Genomic DNA, 22133 nt, shown 5'->3' on the forward strand with positions numbered 1-22133 from the left:
ATACGGCATAATATGAAAAGTATAAAACAAAACTGCGTTGGAATAGTAGATAATACAAATAGGAAAGCAGTAAAAACCTGTCATCTCTTTAAAAAGTTCAACGTATTCCTATAAACCTGATGTATTTTATGTTATTTTTGTTATACATCCTGGCATTTTTATTATAGCATACTCAAGCTGTATTATGTTATCTTCTTTGCATTTTTTTTCTTGTTATTGTTTTGGTGTTTTCTTTAAGGTTTGCTTGATGTTTGCTCTGTTCTACTTAATCGTTTTAAAAGATTGGGAAAAAGAACTCTGCATTGTTAGGAAACAGATTTTGAGCCTTTATTTTCCATACAAACATCACAAAAATAGAGAAAGTTTATTAAACAATGCTTAAATATAAAAACAGTTTTAACATTTCAGTATTTTACTGATATCACTTCTGATTTAGGACTTTCATACACAGAAACAATGATGGTACATATTCATCCTCATGCATGTTGTGAATCATTATTACCAGATTTACTACAAATCTAAACATTTCATTACAACATTTCATTTCAAACATGTCTTCGTGTTAGTTTATCACAGTAAATCTCAGTTGTCAATCTATGAAATATAATACAAAAAACATTTGTTCCTGAATCCATTTTTAAAAATTGTATATTGACATTTTGTCTTCTTGATATCTTGAAATGTTCTTTATTCAACTTGCCAGATGGCAATCTTGCCATCCCTGCGTGCAGAGCCGCTCAAGACGTACCGATCTTCAGCAGAGCAGAGAGTCTGGATGCTGTCCGAATGGGCCAGTAGCTCCTTTGTCACTGTTAGACTGTCTAAGTCTATCACTAATACCAGGCTTTTCAGCTGACCGTCACAAAGACCTCCCACTCTGCTCCATCCTCGGCAGCCAACCCAGATCTGGAAGGATGAAATGTAGCAGAGCATCAAATTAGATAATTCAAAGCAATACCCAGAACTATTCTGGAACAGTTGCAAGGGCTGAATAATGATTAGTTTCAGTCCTAATTACTCAGATTACATCTCCATTCAGTTTGATTAAGTACATCAGAATCAACTAGATTTTGGCTGATTATTAAAATTAAACGGTATAGCAACTATAAAGGAATTAGAATCTGTGAAATACATATCTAGTTGATGATCAACAAGACAGGCAAAGTGACATATATTCAGAGCCCACCTGGCTTTTGACTCGAATCATACACGTGACTCCTGAAGAGCCTGGCAGGGCGATTCTTTTGGGAGGCTGTTTGAGGTTGTTAGTCTGCCACAGACACAACTCCACTGAGTCTGAGCAGCCTGTCCAAACCTGCCCACTCTGCGACACACACATTTTTTAGATGGATCAGCTGCTTTTGAAATAATATAACATTTCATCTTTAGAAGTTTGAGCAGCAACTTATTAAAGAGGTTCAGGGTTACATGATGCATCTCACCCCCACCCTCCCAAAAAAGACAACATAATGTGAATTTGTGAAATAAGACTGCTGTGTTAGGGTAAAGTTTTAAAATCACCTCTGGAATGGCAATAAAGCAGCTGAAGCAACTGGGCATGCTCCGCAAGTCATCAGGAAGCACTATCCTCCTATGTGGGGTCCCACTCTTTTTCAGTTCCACAATACTGTCACCACAACCTGCATGTTAGACAGAAAACCCCTTAAGTGTCTATTTAGGTATGAGGAAATTGTAAAGTCAAATAAGGAGTTATATAAAGCTCAATTAATTGTATCGGGATGTTATGTAATAGAGCAACACAATGTAGGGCAAAACTGTACAATTAAATGTAAATAAAATGTTGAAATCCATGTATTATTTTCAAAATATTTTAAGCTTGGCATGAATTGATTCAAGCCCCTTTAAGTCAACAGTCACCTTTCTCTGCAACTATAGCAAGAAGTATTTTGGATGCCAGCGATGCACATCAAGAGACTCAAATTTGTGACCATATTTTTTTTGGAAAATTGGTCATCGACTTCAATCAGATTGGAGGGAGAACTAATGTCAACATCAAACTTTCAAGTATTGCCACAGGTTCTCAGTTGGAGTTAGCTATTGCCTCCAACAAATGGATATTCTTTGATCTGAAGCAGCAAGATTTCTTTCATGATCATACCATATTTAGCTTTATTCGTCTGACCAGCTTCCCTATCACTGCTGAGGAAAAACTAAAGATTACCTTCCTTCTTCAACATGCTTTCTGTTTTCCTACATGACTTTAAACAAGATTTCTTGTGGTTTTATTTCAGTAATCTCTTTATTCATCCCAAAGGTAATACTTTTGAGTGGCAAATGGTAAATAGTTGTCCAGTCAACAGATTCTCCCATCTGAGCAGGTGATTTCTATTGCTCCTCCAGAATTACTATGGCTGCTTCTCTAAACAATGCTCCCTGAGCCAACCCGGTCAGTTTATATGGATGATCCTGTCTTAGTCGGTTTGTGGGTCCCCCATATGCTTTCCATTCTCAGATGATGGATTCAACAGTGGTTCTTGAGATGTTCAAAGCTAGGGATTTTGTTTAATAACCTAAACCAATCTAACATGTCTCCCAGACTTGATATATTAGCTGTCTGGTGTGTTTCTTATTCTTCACAGCACTTTTTATTCATTAACAGTTCAATACTACTCTGATGCCTTTACAGATGGCTGGGTTTATACTGAAATTGAATTACGCAAAAGGTGGACTCTTGGCTAATTAGGTGACTTTGGAAGGCTGCTTGTTGTACTGCTTGATCCAGGTATAGCTAGGATCAAACCGGGCTGAATAGAAATGCACTCTATACTTTTCAGATTCTAATTTACAAAATATTTTGAAAACCATGAATAATTTTCCTGTTGCTGAAAATTTAGCATTTTACATACTATTAAAATTCATTTAAATTTGGCTTAATGCGACATGACATGGAAAGAAAAAGGTTAATCGGGAAAAATATTTAGCAAAACACTACCTATGCAAGTGCAATGCCAAACACACAATAAATCAGATTGAAATTGTCTACATCAAATTACACATAATTAAATCAAGATGGTTTACTTACGGCACCAAAGGATGCCGTTGTAGAACTGTATGGAGCAGAGACGGTCACAGTTGAGGTAGAACTGGCTCTTCACCTTGAGACTGGTCGAATCCCATTGCAGGATGGTCCCATCGCAGCTGCAGGAGTAGGCAAGTTGCCTAAAAAAATGGAGATATAGCAGGATGAAAAAAAAACATTCCATGTGACAAGCTATAAACTTACATTCAACTTTAAGGGACTGCTATTGTAAAGGTATTAATTAGCTGAGAAAGTTCATGTCTGCACCCATTGTTATGATCTCTGGTGTCAACAGAAAGGCCAGTCACTTCATGTCGGTGTTCAGTCAGCTGTTTGTTGCAGGACATGCTGTGAGTGTCAATGATGTAGATAACAGAGTCCTGAGAACCCATCCACACCTGATCCTGGACAAGCCCCATCATGCAGGTCTGCACAGAGAGTAAAATGATGGAAAATAACAAACAAACTGATTCCCCCAACCTCAGAAAAATGCTAAACGTAAAAACCGCTGGATATCTCGTCAATATCTTTGTATACAAAATTACTGCTCATCTCCTAAGTACACAGTATTAATGTAAAGTTTTGGCTTCCTGTTGTTAAGAAAGGCTACTCAAATTTACAGTTGCCATATATGTAATATAGCATTATAAAAATTCTTCCAAAAACAAAATGCATAGTTTTTATTTAAGGTGAAGGAACTTAACTTTATAGCCTTTTGTAATAACTTCAACAAAAAGTGTCAGATATTTTATGAAAGATAAAGGATCAGTGCTTTTTTCTGCTAAAACAGATCCTGTAATAAAATATACACAGAAATCAAACCATAGCATACAAACTAAAGAGCTGTATGTGAGGGCAAGATCTTTTAGAAGCAGCAATGCTTCTTGACACTAAAACATATATTATGATGTTGTTTATTTCTCTTTAAATGTGCCTCCTTAAGAATGTATTTGTGCGTTGAACAGCAATTTTGAGTACATTGATTCCACGTATTAAAAAAACTTGATAAGTGGATACCAAACGGCTTTTGGTTAAGGTAATGTGTAGTTGTGGTCAAATCTGCTGACAAACACTTCCCACAAGTGTTCGTCTTGGCTGTGCTTTTAATGCCAGAGTTACCAACACAACCACAATGGCTGACCTCTCACAAAAGATGGTAAAAAAATAAAACAAGATTCACATCAATGTGTGACCAAGCTGGTGACAATCACCAAAAGAAGGGGCTTGGATGTTGCGGCCCTGTACAGTTTTCCCACGCAGAAATGAGGCCATGTTAAATTAATAAAAGACTAACCTGTCAACATGCCTTGTTCAAACATCCTATCAAACAAATGACCCCAAACATGACTTAATACCAGGATAAAATCTTTAGTGTTAGCAGACGCTTTGGGAAGTTTTTAAATAGGAGCAACCCACCTACTTGGCTCAGCTGTTCTACTCACAAATGCATTTTCCTTACAACTATTTATTTAAAAAGATAAATTTAACAGGCTAATGCAAAAAGATCAACTGTCAAGGAGTACAGCTGCAATAATAAAAACTCAAATTTCTGTACTGTTGTACAAAGTATTTATTGAATTAAATTCTGTTTGTTTTTTAGTCGGCTCCCATGGCAACATTTTCCAACATTTCTCCCAGAAAAATGTAGCAAACTTAAACTTAAAACATTTTTGCCCTTAGCAAATTAGCAAAAATTTAAAGCATAGAAGTAAGGTTTTTATTTATTTATTTTTACTCAATATGTGTTGTAAACATAAAAGAATCTACCCTATCACTATGGATTATACAAGTTGTTGTTTTTCCTTTTTCTTTTTTTTTTTTAAACACACACACATTATTCCCAAACTCGTTAGACAGATTTAGGTGGGATCAGCAGGCTCTCACCACTTGTGACTCTCCAACCTGAATGCAATCCTGAAGCATTGACCAGCTAGCTGCATCAAACACAACCACTCTGCCACCATTTAGAGCGACCCACAGCTTTGGGTTCATCACTCTCTGGGAACCTTTGCCCCTTAGCTGACCTGAAATTAGAGGGAAAGAGAGAGATTGAAGCAGAAAGCAAAGAGAAGTCAATTGCCTTTAATTAGAGCAAAACTGGAACATTGGCTTGTTCAAGGTTAACTTTTAGTCTTTTGCCTTTTCATGTCTTCTTATATTAGTTTACGCCACTGTTTCTGTTTTTTATGAGTGGTTTGCAAATAATCAAGACAGATAATTATATTTGCATTAATAAGACTTCTGTTTATCTAAATATATACCATATAAGAGTGGATTTTTAAACATTTAGTTTGTCCAGTTTGATTTTAAAATTTGACAATTGACCCTTCACCATGTTGCCCCATGGATTCCCCATCAGTTTCCACTCATATACTTATGTATGAAATCTGAGACCCAATGTTCCATTACTGATGAGCCATATCTACTGAAATAACTCGGAGATGACATGTCAAAAAGATGTGCAGGGTACAAAATGCACATAAGTTACCAAAAACATTAGGAAAAAAGCTTCAAAAATCTCAGAAATATAGTTGCTAATTCTATGAAGTTATTCCATGTGATACCTGGTGTGTACAGCAGCACACATACAGTCTGAGGTTCTGCTAGGTCCAGAGATGGGTTGATTTTGTGCTTCAGAGTCTTTGATGTCGTTTCAGGTACTGTCACATGAACTGGTCAGGGACAAACATTTAATTAATTAATTTACACATGATGAATCATCATCATCATCATCATCATTTTTAAAGCGTTTTAACACTAATCACAGCTGACAGAAAGTGCTTAACATCAAAAGCAATAAAATGACACTAAGAAATAAAATAGAAAAAAATAACCACACAATGATAACATTAAGGAACTTCCTACAAACACAATAAAAATGCAAAATCAGATAAAAACAAGACCAGCGCAAATTTAGTAAAATCAAATCTCAGTTGGATTGAAGGTCAGTGAGTAAAAGAAAGTTTTCAAATGAGTTTTGAAAATGGACAGTGAAGGGGCCTATCGAATGTGCAAGGGTAGAGCGTTCCATAACTTTGGGGCCCCAATAGAGTAAGTAGGCCCTGTCTCCTCTACGCCTCCGCTTTAAGCTGGGAACCACCAGGAGCAACTGGTCAGCGGACCTAAGAGACCGATGAGGGGTGGAGCATGGAGCCATTTTGCACCAGCTGCAGATGAGCAAGTGAGGACTGGCTGACTGAGATAAAGGAAATAACAGTAATCCAGTCGGAATAAAATAAAACTATGAATTACTGTTTCCAACTGTTTCCTTGAAAGGATAGCTTTTATGTTTACTATTTTTCTTAAATGATAAAAAAATAGACTTCAATGTGGCTCTTATTTGACTGTTAAGTTTAAAATCATTGCCCGTCATAAGTTAAACCAAGATTTGTTACTGTGGGCCTAACATACATTGCCAGGGTGTTAAGATCAACCGGAGGGCTCTGACATCTTCCACTAGGACCAAAAACAAGAACCTCAGTCTTATTCTCATTAAAATGTAAGAAAATTAGGCCCATCCAAGTTTAACATAGTCCAGACAATAAAAGTGGTGAAATAGACCACGCCTAGCCTCGCCTTAAAAGGTATACAGATTTGGCCATCATCGGTATAGCAATGGAAGGAGATGCCATGTCTTCTTAAAATAGACCCTAGGGCAAGGTGGTAGAGAAAAAAAAACGAGAAGCCCTAAAATTGAGCCCTGGGGGACAACAGAACTCTGGAGCGGAAAAGGATTCACACGCTTTAATTTTCTGTCTGTTAATTAGGACCTAAGCCACTCCAGAGCAGTGCTATGAATGCCCACTTGGTACAGTAGACGTGACAATAAAATGCCAAAATCCACGGTATCAAAAGCAGGTGTTTAAGTCCAGTAAAACAAGAACCACATAATCACCCAAATCAGTGGCCAAGAGAATGCCATAAACTCTCAGTAGGGCTGCCCCTGTACTATGAAAAGTTTTAAAACCTGACGAAAAACACCTTCATTGTGTTATTCTGATCAAGGAAAGATTCTAACTGAGAATATACAGTAGCATGATACAAAACTGAAAAATATTTGTAATAATATAAAACATCACATCAATTAAAAAGAATATTTAAATAAAGTGATTGTATCACAAAGCAGAAGCACCAGGGAAGAGACAGTTCTAACCTTCTTGTATGATTTTATCAAAGTAAACCAGCTTTGATGCTGCAGAGATGGACCTGTGAGGGTGCAGGCAGCCAACAACGGCATCCATCAACAAGACATTGGTCAGAGCTTGAGCCATGTGCTGAGGGTCCTGAGAAATGACAACAGCAAACAAAATAAAATGTAAAAAAAAAAAAAAAAAAAAAAAAAAACAGGTAAAGGAATCTCTAATCATGTGGCCCGGCTGGCTGGCGGGCGGGCAGGAAGGATGAAAGGCAATGGTATTGATGGATAGCTGGACAGTGGGTAACCGCGGTTGGTTGGATGAATGGAAGGCACTGGTGTGGACGGACATATGTAACCTTTAGAGTTTAGTTGTTGGTTTTATTCTACCTTTTCTTGGTCAGCCATCTTGCGCCCAGCCCACATCTCTTTGACTATAAGGTACCAGAGTTCGGTCTCCATCTTCAGGTTGGCTTCAAACGTCTCAGGCCTGCTGGAGGTCCTGATCCGAAGAGAGGGAATACGGACAAGAAGAAAGGGGGCTGAGGCTATCTTCACCTCCTAGAGAACGATGGGGGGGGAAGATTTATACCAGCAGCAAAGCAGAAAGCTTCAGAGTAAGATGTGTGAATTAAATATTCTTAACCTGTATGTCTCTGAACTTCGTGATATCCAGGAACCCTGGCTGTCCCTGAGTGAGCAGAAACAGACGTTTCTGTGTGAGGGCGATTTTCCCGACGCCGTGCGAGGTCTTGACACTGGTCGACAACTTGTAAACACATTCGCTGTTGTCGAGGTGACTGATGACCTCACAGGGGAGGTTTACATCCTGTGCTTCGGCCTCCGTCTCCTTCCAGAAGGTGTAAAACACCCTAAAGACTTCAGGGTCCACCTTCTTAATCTGTCCTGGAACAAAGAGGAGCTGCAGTGGTCAGCGTGGATTATAAAGTTAGTTAAATCCCACAGAACTACAAAAACAAATTGGAAGGACTCATTTTGAACAGCTCAACTTGTTCCACTGTAAGCACCACAACAGTGAGTTTTGTGTTCGCTCATTAATAGAACAGCTTAAAGAAAGAAAAAGAAAAAAACACATTCTTATAAGATGCAACAAACCCTGTCTACAGGGTTAAGTTCTGTCATAGCTTTGGTGTGTTTTCCTCCATCTAGCTGTGTATGATTGCCTTTTAGATCAGATTTAAAATAAATAAATAAATTAAAGAGAAAAACTAATCTTTGTCCTCCAAACAAAGACTCTTTAAGAAGTGGGTTATGGGTGAAAATTTAATGTCACGCATTCATGACCTCAAACCTATTAAGTGCACTTGTTCTTTCTCATGCTTCGTATTGTCTGACATGCCAATTACCTCCCTTTTTCCCTGAAAATATGAACTGTGCCTCATCGTTCATCTAGTTACACAGCAGACTGATTTACAAGTCACAAATAATGGATTTTGGTGATTTTAATGGTCTGAAAATAAATATGACAACAGCAGCAATGTACCATCACACTCAGCTGACAGAATTAGCAGCATTCAAGTTATTTATGGAAGTTTACCATCCATCATCCAACAGCTAAAACAGCTCCAGTCAGATTGCTCAGTCTACAATTCAGCATAAGAGTTTTTTTAGCAAATTCATTTTGGGAGCCTATTATTTATTTGAACTTTAAGTGTCTGCATGCATAACAGGACCTTGAGGTCATCTAGTTAGTACTTTTGGCTATCCCAAAAACTAAGCTTAAATGGTAGAGGGTGACCGGGCCTTTTTGGTGGTGGCACCCATGCTCTGGAACCAGAGATAAAGAAGCATTTGTTCAGAAAATGATTTAATATTCTTTGGCACATTCTTTTTTATTTGTATTATTTTGTTTTTTTGTGGTCTTTTTGAGTGTTATTCTATTGTTATGCACGTTGGTCTCCTTATTTGGATGTTTTAAAGTGCTTTAGGAATCATAAATGAAATTATTTTATTTCCAAAGCAATATTAAAGCTTTTAGTACTCGTCTCATATCTTATTTTATTGAGTCATTCAATTAAGTGATCGATCCATATATGAGAATGCTACTCCGATTCATAAGGACTCCTCTGATCGTCTTGACTCATTGTGTCAGTTACAGTAAGATCCTCTGGGAGAGAACTTGAAGCCCATTAATGCTAAGAGAAGTAGCGTTTTTTTAAATGAATGTATCTGCGTGTGCAGATGTTTACTTATTTATTTGCCAATTATGTAAATTTGATTAACTTTTTGCCATTAGGATTTGTGCATCATAGGTTTCTCATTTTAGGCATCTTATCCCTTACCATCAGCGAGTGCATCAAATAAACGATGTATTGTTGCCACATCCTTTACAATTCCACATTCCTGAACGCAGCGCACAAACTCATCCTGATCTGAGGGATTCTGAGGAAGTTCAAACTTCTTGATGTGATTATCCGTTTGGACAACCGGCTTCTCGCTATCTGTTTTTATCTAACAAAGACAAAAAAAAAACATCCATTCACTCACTGATGTGGAGCTCCAAGTTTTGTGTATGGGTTTACCGACAGACCTTCAAAATGAGTCTCTTGAGCTCAGGTCTTTTGTGGGCTTGCTGCAACTCATCTTGGTGCAGGGACTCCACGAGCCATGCGACCAAATGTGTGGGAAAGATTGCAGTGTCAGTCTTGTTGAGATTCTGAAAATCACTCAAAGCATCCAGTCGCCGTGAACACAACGTGTTGATGAAACCTCGCAAGTAGTAAAATCTGGAGAGACAGCATATCAGGGGTCACACTGGTCGTATATAGTTTTTATATTTAAATTTGAGATCTAGTTCTTGGATTTTTTTTTTTCCACAAATGTACAACAGTCTAAGAAAAAATGCAGAAATCATAATACCTGGCCAGCAGAGTAGAATTGTCATTTTGGGCAGACAGAATAGCTTTTCCCAGCGATTGGATGAGCTCGCTATAATAAGCTTGGACGGCGAGATAAGACAGTGATGCTGGGAAGTCTGGCAGTTTAAAAACCTTTACAGACTTGGGTGCTACTTTCAGTGCTGGAAGGAGAACAGCAGGAAAAGCAGAAAGAGAAATTTATTAAATATACATCATGTACCAGTCTATGCTGTGAATATTGAATTTCTGACACTCGTTCAAGAAGCACTCGGGTATTTTAACTTTAATGTTTTCTAAAACGATAAAACAGTTGTAATTTTATGATCTCAGGCCTCATTTGCACTAAAACTGTCTTTTAATGGTTGAACAATAGATTTGCAATTTAATAAAGCGTGATAACAACCCAATAAAAACAGTTAATGATTATTAAAAAGCATTTATTTTCTGGTTTCAAATTAAAATGCATGCTTTATCCAGAATACATACTGCACAAGGACTTGCATAGATTATTTCATATGAAAAAACCCACCATCAGCCGAGAGTTTAAGCAGATATAAGGGACTTAACAGCTATTTTAAAGCAAAGTTGCAATTATAGATGTACGTTAGAATCAGAAAGTGAAGTGAAAGGTTTGTATACTGTAGTTTGCCACTGACTGATAATATTGCATACTTTCCACTAAGTTCTAACATTTTAGAAGCATTCATTGTAGTTTGATTTAATTCACGTAACAAACTAAAATACAGCACTCCAAGTCAGTCCAACTAATTTTATTCCTCTCACCTGAATTAGACATCCCGATCCTAGTGAGCAATGAGTTTCTCTCAAAGCTCATAGCTTGATCTCCCCTTAAATTTGGCAGACTCATCCCCATTCTCTTACTCAGCCTGTTCCCAAGAATGGAGCCTTTTTTCCTAGTAACAATCTCGTTCATAGTGGGTCTACGTTGGACCTCCACCATAGACATCATCCTGCAGCACACGTGGGAAATAAAAACAAGTTCTATTGTAGACTGACCATGATCGGGCAAACCCATAATTTGACATGATGACGTCATACATTTTAATTTAACACAGATCACGCATTACAATAATCAGTCTCTGCTTTGCCTGTTATTGCACAACAATGAATTATCACAAGTCACCAGTTTATAAAAGGCATTATTTAACTTTTTCGAAGTTTTTTAAAACGTTTAAACTTTAGCCCTGTGACTTGCGACCTGTCCAGGATGGACGCCGCATCCCCGCCTCTTGCAAGGACCCCCCGCCCCCACGTGACTCAGGTCACTATTCTCCATCAGACGTGGCTTGATATAAAGTCTGCACGGAAAAGCAGTACAGAAAATGGATTTATGGATGGATGAGATTTAAACTTCAGCATTTAAAGTTTAATAAAATAAAAAATAAACTTATCAGAAAAAACTGTTCTAGCTATTAAAGATTAACACTTTTTTTAAAGCTTCTTAGAATAACGTTATTAAACTGTTGCGTAAAGTTAAATATTGTTTAAGTTAATGAAGGCTGTTGTACCTTGTCTGTCTGGCAGGTGTTTTTTGGGCTGGAGCAAAAATGAGTCCATAGCTCGGCAGGAGGCTTTTTCAACTGTGTTTCTTGTGCGACCCGCTTCTACAGTGTAGCTTCACATCATGCTCCCCTTCATGTGAAACTGAAAAATTACTTTGGCAAACTTAACAAAAAGATCTCTGAGGATCAGCTTTCTTTGGCCTCACTAAGCTAGAAACCATTTCCCAATCTTTGTAGCAGCATTTTATTTTCTTTGACGTAGTTTCCTTAATATCTTGTATGCACCAAAATCTTTTTCAGTTTAATTTAGGAGCATCCTGGTGCGCAGCTGCTCATGAAACTGCGTGACAGCTAATACAGCTCTCATCAACGGTGACTGCAGCTCTGCATTCAAAAAAGCACATGTCAAATAATTTGGACTTTTCCTAATCTGACCCAGTGAAATGCGGGACTTTGTTTCAGTTTAAGGGACACCGGGACAACAGTGAAAACTGCAGGACAGTCCTGCACAAATCAGGACATCTGGTCAGCCTAACAGAAATTTAAAGAGGAGTTTTAGGCTTACTCAATTGACACAGTAACATACTTTTGCATCTCAGAACGAATGCTGAGGTCCAGCCGTGCAAAGTTATCCATTTTTTTGTTGAGGCGATCCCTCAAGAAGGAGTGGAAGATGTGCGTGTCCAACACCTGAAACACAGCCAAGGCAATGTTTTAGATGTTTTAGATAACCTGTAACCGAACATTTGGAACTAGAAATTAATCAGCAACCCGTTTAACCAATCCATGGTTTGTAAAGTTGGAGCATACCGTTTTGTAAAAAAGCTGTTCGTCTGGCTCTCTGGTTTTCAGGAACTCTTCACTGTGAAACACTCGATGTTCGTAATTCAGATGACTGCTAACATCCCTGATAAATACACAGAATATCCTAAAATATTGAAACGGTAAACGGCTCCAAGAAAATGATCTATCTGGAGCTAAAACATCCCAAAACCTGAATATGTTGACAAGCAGTTCCAGCGCAATCCTCTGGATCTCGTGGTTGAGTTTGTGTTGCCAGGCTCTTCTTTGAGCGCGCTGCTCATTGATGTCCATGCAGCTTGCACTGTGGTAGTGGGCCAAGTCAAAATTTACCTGCAATGACTGACTCCTATAGAAAAAAAAAAATACATCTCTTCAGCCAGTCTGTGCAAGCTGGTGTTTTGCTGTAGCTCAGCTTTGATTATTGGTTTTAGAGTACACTTTGCACCTTTGTATGAAATAGTCTGCAGCAGCTAGTGGAATTTCAGGAAGATCAATAGTGTCAGATAAAGAAGTGGAAACACTACCATCATCTATGTTCACTAATATCAGGTCATCCGTTTCCTGGACACATGGAAAATAAAAAGCAAAATTACATCAAGAGAAAAAAACATAACATTAGAAAAGAGAGCAAATAAGGAAAAATTATTTAAACCATCAATATTTGAACTTTGAGCTAGTTTGTTCTTAATGTCTTAAAAATAGCTTTTGTCCCCTTATATTCAAAGATTTTATTATGGAAGATGAAATACTTACACTAGACACTTCAGCAAAATGGCTCACATGGCATCCCATAAGAAAGGCAGTAGGAGCCATAAGGAAGTCCAGCATTCCTCTGGCCAACACAGGAACATAAGGATGCTGCCATGTCAAAGGCTAGAGGGAAAATAATAAGTGATGTAAAAACAATAGTCCGATAAAGGCAATAAAGTGTAGTGTAGGATTTATCACCCTTTGGTGTTTTATATTTTAACCATACTTAAAATTAAATACTCAAAATGAACCAAAAGAACTTAATTAATGTTTGAGAAATCAAGATTAGAATATTTTATTCTTCTTTAACCTTGCAACAATTTGAAGTTACCAGACAGAGAATATCTGGGTAAAATAGGCTTTTATTTTCATACATGTTAACAGAATGCCTTCATTTGAAGGATTCCAACTATTTTCTGGCTTTGTCTTCACCTCAATATGACCTTGCATTTCTAAGGCTGCTTATCATTTGCCATGACAGTCATCAACGTGGAGTTTTGGTTTGAAAAGGGTGATTTAACCCAAATTAGAAAAAAAAAAAAAAAAAAAAATATATATATATATATATATATAGATATATAAAATTTTATCTTTTCCTTTTTTTGCAGTGGACAGATCAGCAGACACATTTTGTTCATGCACCTGCAGAAAAATGAGCAGGCTTTCTGCTATTAATGTGAGTCTTGCCCAGTCAGCAGAAAACAACACCACCCGTTGCTCTTGTAGAAGGCAAGAAAGTACCTGTGGAGATAGAAACAGGAAGATGTGTAACCTTCTATCTGAACCTGCTCTTGTTGCATTTAAATGCTAAATCTGTGTCCAATACAATCAGTAGATGCTGTGGTCGGAAGCAAAGGAAAGGCAGGTGGAGGTCCAAGTCGACAGCTGGGAGGTTTATGTCCTCTCTGGAGGGTAACATGATGGTCAAAGGACGTAATGTAAACATCTGGGGGGAAAAAAAGGAGCACAAATGCTGCAGTTTTACTGCTTCAGTTGGAGGAAAATGCTCTTCTGCAGATTGTCAGCTACAGCTCCTGATGTAAGTGAGAGAAAAAAAAAAAAAACTCAGACCAGACTAGCAATTGTTTCTGAAACCATGAAACCCACTACTCACTGTTGCTTTGGTAGTTTAAATTTAAGGAACATTGTTGAACAACTTGAAGACTGAAAATAGCTGACGTTAATGTAATAACTTATTTTCACAGTAACAAATTTGATCAATTAAAACTGGTGTTTTTTTCCCCCCTCTGGCATTTCAGTCCATTGCTTTTCCAATGTTATGATACTTTAACAACTTCTTAGAGTATACAGTGTTTTGATGGCTATTAAAATCCTTCTCTTGAAATTAAATCTTGTCAAATGTACACGTTCCTCTGACTTTTTACACCACCATGTTGGACTTTGAGGTCGAGACTAGTATGAGACAAATGCATCTATTTGTTTCTTCTAACTTGGAGGACAGAGATGCAACCTTAGATTCCAATGAATAAATCCTCAACTGTAAGTCTTTGTTTTGCATTGTCAGTCTTCTGTAAAAATCCATGTTAAGGTTACTTGGTCCCATCAGAATTGATGTGCATACCAAATGAAGCTGTCCAGGAGGTGGAATTGGCACAAGGCTCAGCTTGATTGCAAATTCTTTTAGCCTTTCTTCCGTCTCTGATAACCGACAAGATCTCAGCTGAAGCAAAAGACTAGTGAATAATAAAAAAAAGATATGAGAAACAATGAAAGACACATGGGAAACAAGAACATGCTACCAAAAATGTATGATTTCGTCATAAAAGATATTCTGATAAACTGTATATTGAGACAGGTTTAAAAAATATGATACAAATGTTATGTGTACACTAACAGTGATTCAGTAATATTATATGCTTCAGATTTCTGCTGTTTCTCACCATGACAGGCAATCTTTGAGAGCAGTAAAGTAAGGATACTTGGATATGACACAGACACCAAAGGCCACGAAGAGTTTAGAGCGCTTTGAAGATCCAGATCCATTCTGATAACAAGACATCCCTTCCTTTGACAGATAATAAAAAAAGCTAACGCTCTATTTGAAGGGTGGGCAAAAGACTGACATTACACTGTCATAAACATGACATAACACCTGTCATGAACATGAAGGAGTCTTTATGAATGTTTATGACAGTATAATGTCAGTCTTTTGCACATCCCTTCAAATAAAGTGTTACCAAAAAAACGGTAAACAATTTTTGGTTTTCATTTCAAGCACTATAAGTTGCATTTTACTGTTAATATAATTCTAATTATGCTAATGAGTTTTAATAATAATGGTAGTAATAATAGTAAAAATCAACTAAACAAGACACACCATCTCAAAACTTCCTAGACGTTCTCATTATTTTAGGATGTTTGCTAGTAACAGCTATATATTTAGCCTGATTTTCCATTTTAGGGTGTGCAGAAAATATACTGCCATATTCTTAGTAACTTGTAGTTATGTTTACCAATATTGGACGATAATATTGCGTCACTACTCCATGGGTCTTGTTGCCAAAGACGTCAGTAAAAACCAGGAAGTGAAACTGCTCGTTTTTCTCCTCCGGGGAAACTTGCAGACCACCTAGGGATTAAAACAGCATTTTAATGTCACAGTTTACAATTTCAAAAAGTAATTTTTGTTATTTAAAAAGGTAAGCTGCAGACAGAGACCCAAACCTTAAAACTTGACAATGGGTCCACACTTATACCAGGAAGCAGTGCTCACTAGGGACTAGTCTGATAGTTTGTGCCAACAGTACACCAGAACCCTAGTGAGTGATAATTCTACATATGCATGTACACATAAACCCTTTCCTCAGTGGTAAAATATTCCAGCATCTCATTATGGAGCCTATACATCAATTATCACTGGCTGTAACTGACACAAAATCTATCAAAACCCCAATTCTTATATCTAGACCAGGAGTCTGCAACCTGCAGCTCTTTGGGCCTTCCACAATTATTCTTAATAACTTTGACTAAAACTGATAAAAGGCAAGGCAAGTTTACTTTTAAAGCACTTTGTTAGTAATAAAACGATTCAAAGTGCTGTACAGGAAATCAACTGCTGTAAAGAAGCAACTAAAATTTTACATCTATGAGGTATCAACATCTCATAGAAGAAAAGTTATCCATCCTCTTGTTTCCAAAGGTTTTATATTTAAACCCAAAAGGTAGAAATAAAATAGTGTTTTTTTATGGTGGTTCTCAAAAAATGACAATATATTTACTACAGTAGATATTTATCAAAAATTGTAAGTTGACCATTTTCAAAAGGTCACGCAACATTAGCAGCTCTAAACGGGTTTTTGTCATTGAGCTGGGCCGAGGGCAAAAACGACAGTATAAAATGTTTTAAACCTTTAATCTAGACAATCCATTATTTTAAGTTGCTTTCTAAAGCAGTCCAACCATGGCTCTCTTTCAAAAATGAGGTAGACATTTAAAAAAATGTGTCTGCATATTATTCCCTGCATCAAAACGCTAATTTAAATTGATGGGTTAACAGGCTTCCACACGACAGCAATAGAAAAAGAAACAGGGCTTAAGATTTAAAACTTTTGCCATATGATAACAGGAGTTACTTGTGGTACTTTTATATACTTCTAGAGATCCTTTGACTGTTTTGGGTGTAGTTGATGGGGTTGCATTCAAACATAGCCTGGACTGATCACAGTTTTGTTTAATTTCCTCTAAAGCATAAACTAAAACAAAGAAGACCCTATGAAGACCACTGAGAGAGCTACGATCAGTTTCAGTTCCTGTGTGCTGCAGACAATACAGTAGCCACAAATCCTCCAGCAGAACCACATCGTGCGACTGATGACTGAAAGCAAAAGTTGCCTTTAACGGCAGAAAACTGAAACAATGGAGATGTTCAACAGAGTGGATCTAGTGTCTGATGGCAAAACATTTAAATAATAATGTAATAAAACAACTAAATATGTTCAATACATAAGTAAAAGTGCATTCCAGAAATTGTATTTATGTGGATTTGACGAAGCATCAGCATAAATCTGTTTTATTGCTATCCAATTAATTTTGTAATGGTGAGCTGTAGTGATACAATTCATTTTTAATAAGTGATCCATTAGTGCTGTAGCGACTATCAACCACCTTTTTGTCGCTTCTGGGTGCGGGGAATCTGGAATTTAACGCGCTTACAAAATGATGTTGAAACCAGGAGATAAGGTATGGGCGTTCCCATTTATTGAAGTCAGTTTGTATATGAACAAACAAGCTGAGTGGCGGTCTTTACAAGTGAGATGGACAGGTAATTATGGAGAGTGTGGATATAACAGAATGTAACCAGTGGACGCAGGCTATTGTGTGCCAAAGAAAGCGGTAAAAACCGTATGACCTCCCGTCACCCAAATCCTTTCTGCCCTCTCACGTCGCACCTATAAAGCCTTCCCCTCCACACCGCCACCAGTGGTAGAGCAGAATATAGGTCAGTGTGTCAACCTAAACAAAACACCGCCACCCAAAACAAATAAACCAGAAACAAACCATACCTAAACACCAACAACTATAAATGGCTCCTACAAGTGCTTTTGAGACCGATTCAAATATAGCTTAACACACACACACACACACACCTTATGTGTTTGTCTATATGTACAGAAAATCTAAATATTTCACCGGGAAAGCAGAGCTGAGGCAAAGCCATGAGGTCTATATTTTTTGGTACACCAACATCTTCACCTCCTCCTTTTCCCTCCAATGTACTTTGACCTGCAAAGATGCAAATTTGTGAAAGATACAAAACACAACACAGAACAAGTAAAATAATATAAGCAGCAGGGAAAGGTAGCCTTCATCACTTTTTAAAAATGACCTGTGTTGGTCTGCATGCATCCAGGCTGGATTGGCAGTTTTATACCTGAAGAAGGATGTTCCTTCTTCTTTCTGAGAAATGAACGGTGTCGCTTTCCGCGTGACTTCAAGGCCTCGTGCTCAGTTGGTCTATGGAAGGGGGGAGCCAGAACATGAAGAACCTCTGGCTCCAGCAGGAGAGACTCTGAACCTCCATTGCTGTTAACAGCCTGAATGTGATGGAGGAAAACCATATTATTTGAGCCTGTTTGTACTTCAGTTTTATCCTATTTTAATGTTTTGGCTCATTTCTATAAGTAAACCCTCTCAACATGGTTGCTGCCATTCAGGATTCTCAGCTAATTTGAGCCTTCAGCTTATACTATCCCCTGCATTGTTGTAGGAAATGTAATTTTCTGGTTATTATGTTTGTTTGTTTTTTTTTGTTTTTTTTTGCAAGGACATTAAAAGCAACAAATGCACCAAAATATTAACTGACCAGTTAATGTTGCTGAGGATACTAAGAGATATTGTTTTGTAATTTTATAAAAAAACACAAAAATGACAAAAAACTACATTTTATAAGGACCTGAAGTAAGGTAGCCCAAGTTTGCTTATAAGATTGTAGCCTTTTTTTTAAACTACTTTAAAAAAAAGGCAGAAACCTGGTAAACTTCCTGCTGTTTTTCACTGGATGCTCCGACCACCACACAGGCTTCCAGCAGAGTAGGCGGCAAACAATCTGTCATCCCTGTGAGAGGAAAAAAATGAATAAAAATAAATCCAACAGGGGTTAAAACTGGTAAATTTTCATATAAACACCAAACATAGGGAATAAATTGTCATCTTTACTGATTGGTGTGGTGTGAGAAAATCTTTTTATTACTCATCATGTACCATTCTGTGTAAAAGCAACATTTTAATGCTAATCACAGGAACAACTGCTGCTGTGATAAACATGCTCAGGGCACACGATTTCATGGACCCACCAGTGAATTAATCCAGAACGCAGAGCAGAATTGACCTCTTGGCACTTATTATATTTAGTTGTTCCCAGAGTCAGAATTGGACTTTGACTAATTGTTACAGCAATAGATTAAATAGTGTGGAACAACAATTTGCTCCACATTTATTTATACAACTGCAGTAAAATATACAAGTTATTTAAGATGTACTGGAATGTACTTGTTTCTGCAACTTATTAAATTCTGGTTTCTTTGAGTTCACTGTGGTTGAAACTTATTTATAACAACTAAAGATATAAACCTGAACATCATTAATAACAAAAAATCCACCCCCACCCCCAACTTCTAAAATTCTTCTGAAATTTTCCTTCTTGTCTAGTTTTGATCACCCTCAGTCTACTAAACAACCAAGATAGTGATGGTAAAATGTAAAAATAGTGGCTTCAAAAAGTATTAAGTTTATGTTAAATCTATTTTACAAGAACTATAAAGCAAGAACAATGACATAAATATATGCATCAGTGTCTGTAGTATAGGTATGAGATCAGTCATATAAACAGGGGTATTAACTTAATAGAAAAAAATGCATTTCTAGGAGTATTTTATTGCACCACATTTTTCATTTCTAATTGCTTAAGAAGATTTTGAAGACAACAATTTCTGGCTACTCGAGCACCTCAAGCCCATTTGAAACTGTAGATGCGTCTCTCTGTCTGGTGCATTTCTAGTTATGGAAAGACTTCATTGCTCTAATGTTATTTTCTATCTGTTGAGCCTGCTGTGTCATTTGGAAGTCAAGTGAATAAACATTAAAAAGTATACATTATCACCAAAAGCACATGTTTTAATGGAAATATACTGTAGGTATTGGTTTCAAAAGGTGTTGTGGACGAAATTAGAATTGTACATTTGAAATTTGTGATTTTGTTTTGATGTTAACTTATTTACTTGTTTTCAGTTTATTTGTTTAAATGTCAGAATTTGCACAGGCCTATAAACACACTATGCTGCCAAAAGTATTTGCTCACATACTTTGAACTTTGAAATTCAGGACAACTAGTTTTTACGTCTACTTGAATAAAAGCATATTGAAGTTATGCTCCTTTTGCCTAAATAAAATCTTTGGCTGCTCTATCCACTTCTGCATTTACAACAGGTTTCATTTCTCAGAGCAGAACAGTAGATTTCAGGAGGCTGACCTATGCAGGTTTAAAATTTACTATGCAGAAAACTATGGCTAAGATAACTTTTAACATCTTTTTGGTAGCTCGAAGTTATCGGCTTGTGAAGTTTATCAATAATCTCAATCTGTTTAAAAATGAGTGCAAGCAAAATCCAGGATGGGAAATATTTCCCCCATTTTTAAACCAAAAACACCTGTAACACAACTTATTTCTCAAATCCACCCTAAATGGCATTGTTTACACATGACTGAATTAAGTACAGCAAGCTTAGAGAAGCACCTTAGACTGTCAGCTACACAAAAGTCTAAAGAATCGTATTGTATGACAAGGAATACTATTAGCATAGATCTAATAATAGCAGACACAGAGCACCGCTGCTTATGAGTTTTAAAATAAAATCCCACTCCTGCATAACAATATCGGCAAGAAAAGGTTCGACATACCATAAGCTTGCCACACACACACACACACACACACACACACACACAGGTGAAAACTACTACTACTTTTTCAATGCCTTGTCTAAGACAGTGATAAATGATAACTAACATGCCAGAAAACTTTATGCAGGAAATAATGAAACGCCCACATTAACGCTTGGCAACGTTGGATGATATGGTGACTTCCAAGTAACTTGCATGCATTGTTCTAGCTTGACATGCGGCTTCATGGTTACAGTGGATCAGACATTTGATTAGTCTACAACAGGCGTGCCTTTAAAATACAGGAAACTGCTATGAAAAAAGGAAAAAAAAATGTTGCATCAATAAAGACTCGGAAACTCATGGATCATCGATGTATGCATGCAGGCTGGCGAAACAACGAAATCATTCAAGACAAAAACAAGTTAGAGCATGAGCTGTAGCCTACATTCAATAGCAGATAAAAAAACATATTTCGGTCATGAGCTAATAGATCTATTTTTACACGTTTGGCGATACAATACATTGCAAAATCTGAGCCATAGTAGCAGTTTTATTTAAGAGGTAGAGTGTTTATCTGGCCAATTAACCGTGTGTTAAATATAGACATGGAGCTATACAACTTATTGGAGACGCATCATTATGGATGCGCTTCTCTAAAATGAATAAAGTTGATGTCCTATCTCACAGTGTAACGTACTACATGATTAAATATGTCAGCAAGTCAAAGGCGTATTCAGTCTTTAGTGTTTTTTGTGCAGGGACATCAGCCTATTTACGGTTTTCATTGAGGTCTCTGCAAATGAGTCACAAGCTGCACAGGTGGAATGCTTCTCGTCAGCTGACGTGCATGGCGCAGATTTTAAAATCAAAGTTAAAACTCTCCGACATGACGTTTCGTCTAGATAATTAACCTGGTTTAAATGTCACTTACCGTCTCCCAGGCTGCTTTTCCTGCTTCCTCCCCTGATGACGGTGCCTCCAGAACAAGATCTCGGAGCCCGGGCTGCAAACTCCTCTTGAATGAGACGCTCCTCTCAGCTCCTCACGGCCCGCTTCCTGTTCCTCTCAGCTCAAACATGCGCGTCGACCAGTCAAGTGAGCGTAATGTAATGAGGCTTTTAGAAGTAACCCAAAAAGCCTTAAGGACACTGTATGACAAATACAAACTACAAAGGGTCTCGTTCTGTCTGTAAGTTGTACTTCAGAAAGAACATTAATATAATTTATAAGGAATATATCACATTATGCCAAAGTTTTATTTATATATATATATATATATATATATATATATATATATATATATATATATATATATTTTTTTTTTTTTTTTTTTTTTATTTTTTTTTATCAACCTAAAGTCTCACGCTCTACGCTTTCTTACAACCTCACAATATGCTGAGTTGGTACAGATTAACAGAAAAGCGGACTGTAGTTACTACATTTGGCCTGAAGATGGCGACAGTTGATTGACATATCAGCGGAGTAGAACAAGAAGAGTGCACGCAATACTACTTTAAATTTAAGTTTTATGTTAATACGCCACAAAGCAAACGTATAGCATTTCATTAACAGAGTAAATATGTGCTGTTATTCGTGTTCTCTCC

At 37.2% G+C, this 22133-nt stretch overlaps 1 protein-coding gene across 2 annotated transcripts; it reads right to left on the reverse strand.

The window, feature by feature from the left end:
- Positions 1-74: 74 nt before the first annotated feature.
- On the reverse strand, positions 75-21579 carry LOC105929771 (DENN domain-containing protein 3). 2 transcript variants are annotated; one of them, XM_012867676.3, is made up of 28 exons: positions 21461-21579; positions 18621-18706; positions 18023-18185; positions 17782-17874; positions 15606-15721; positions 15033-15157; positions 14714-14825; positions 13958-14077; positions 13774-13872; positions 13135-13254; positions 12827-12942; positions 12572-12727; positions 12388-12484; positions 12164-12267; positions 10838-11025; positions 10056-10215; positions 9727-9922; positions 9479-9647; positions 7822-8081; positions 7566-7736; positions 7194-7323; positions 5605-5712; positions 4925-5064; positions 3308-3468; positions 3044-3180; positions 1522-1640; positions 1187-1324; positions 75-906 (listed from the first exon to the last, which is right to left on the reverse strand). In XM_012867676.3, the coding sequence occupies exons 2-28, from the start codon at positions 18702-18704 to the stop codon at positions 688-690; spliced, it is 3801 nt and encodes a 1266-aa protein (XP_012723130.2). In that variant the 5' UTR covers positions 18705-18706; positions 21461-21579; the 3' UTR covers positions 75-687. The 2 variants fall into 2 exon arrangements, with proteins under 2 accessions (XP_012723130.2, XP_035989231.1); XM_036133338.1 differs by lacking the exons at positions 13774-13872; positions 13958-14077.
- Positions 21580-22133: the final 554 nt, after the last annotated feature.

The sequence above is a fragment of the Fundulus heteroclitus genome, chromosome 3 (genome assembly GCF_011125445.2).
Source record: "Fundulus heteroclitus isolate FHET01 chromosome 3, MU-UCD_Fhet_4.1, whole genome shotgun sequence".
Lineage (NCBI taxonomy): Eukaryota > Metazoa > Chordata > Actinopteri > Cyprinodontiformes > Fundulidae > Fundulus > Fundulus heteroclitus.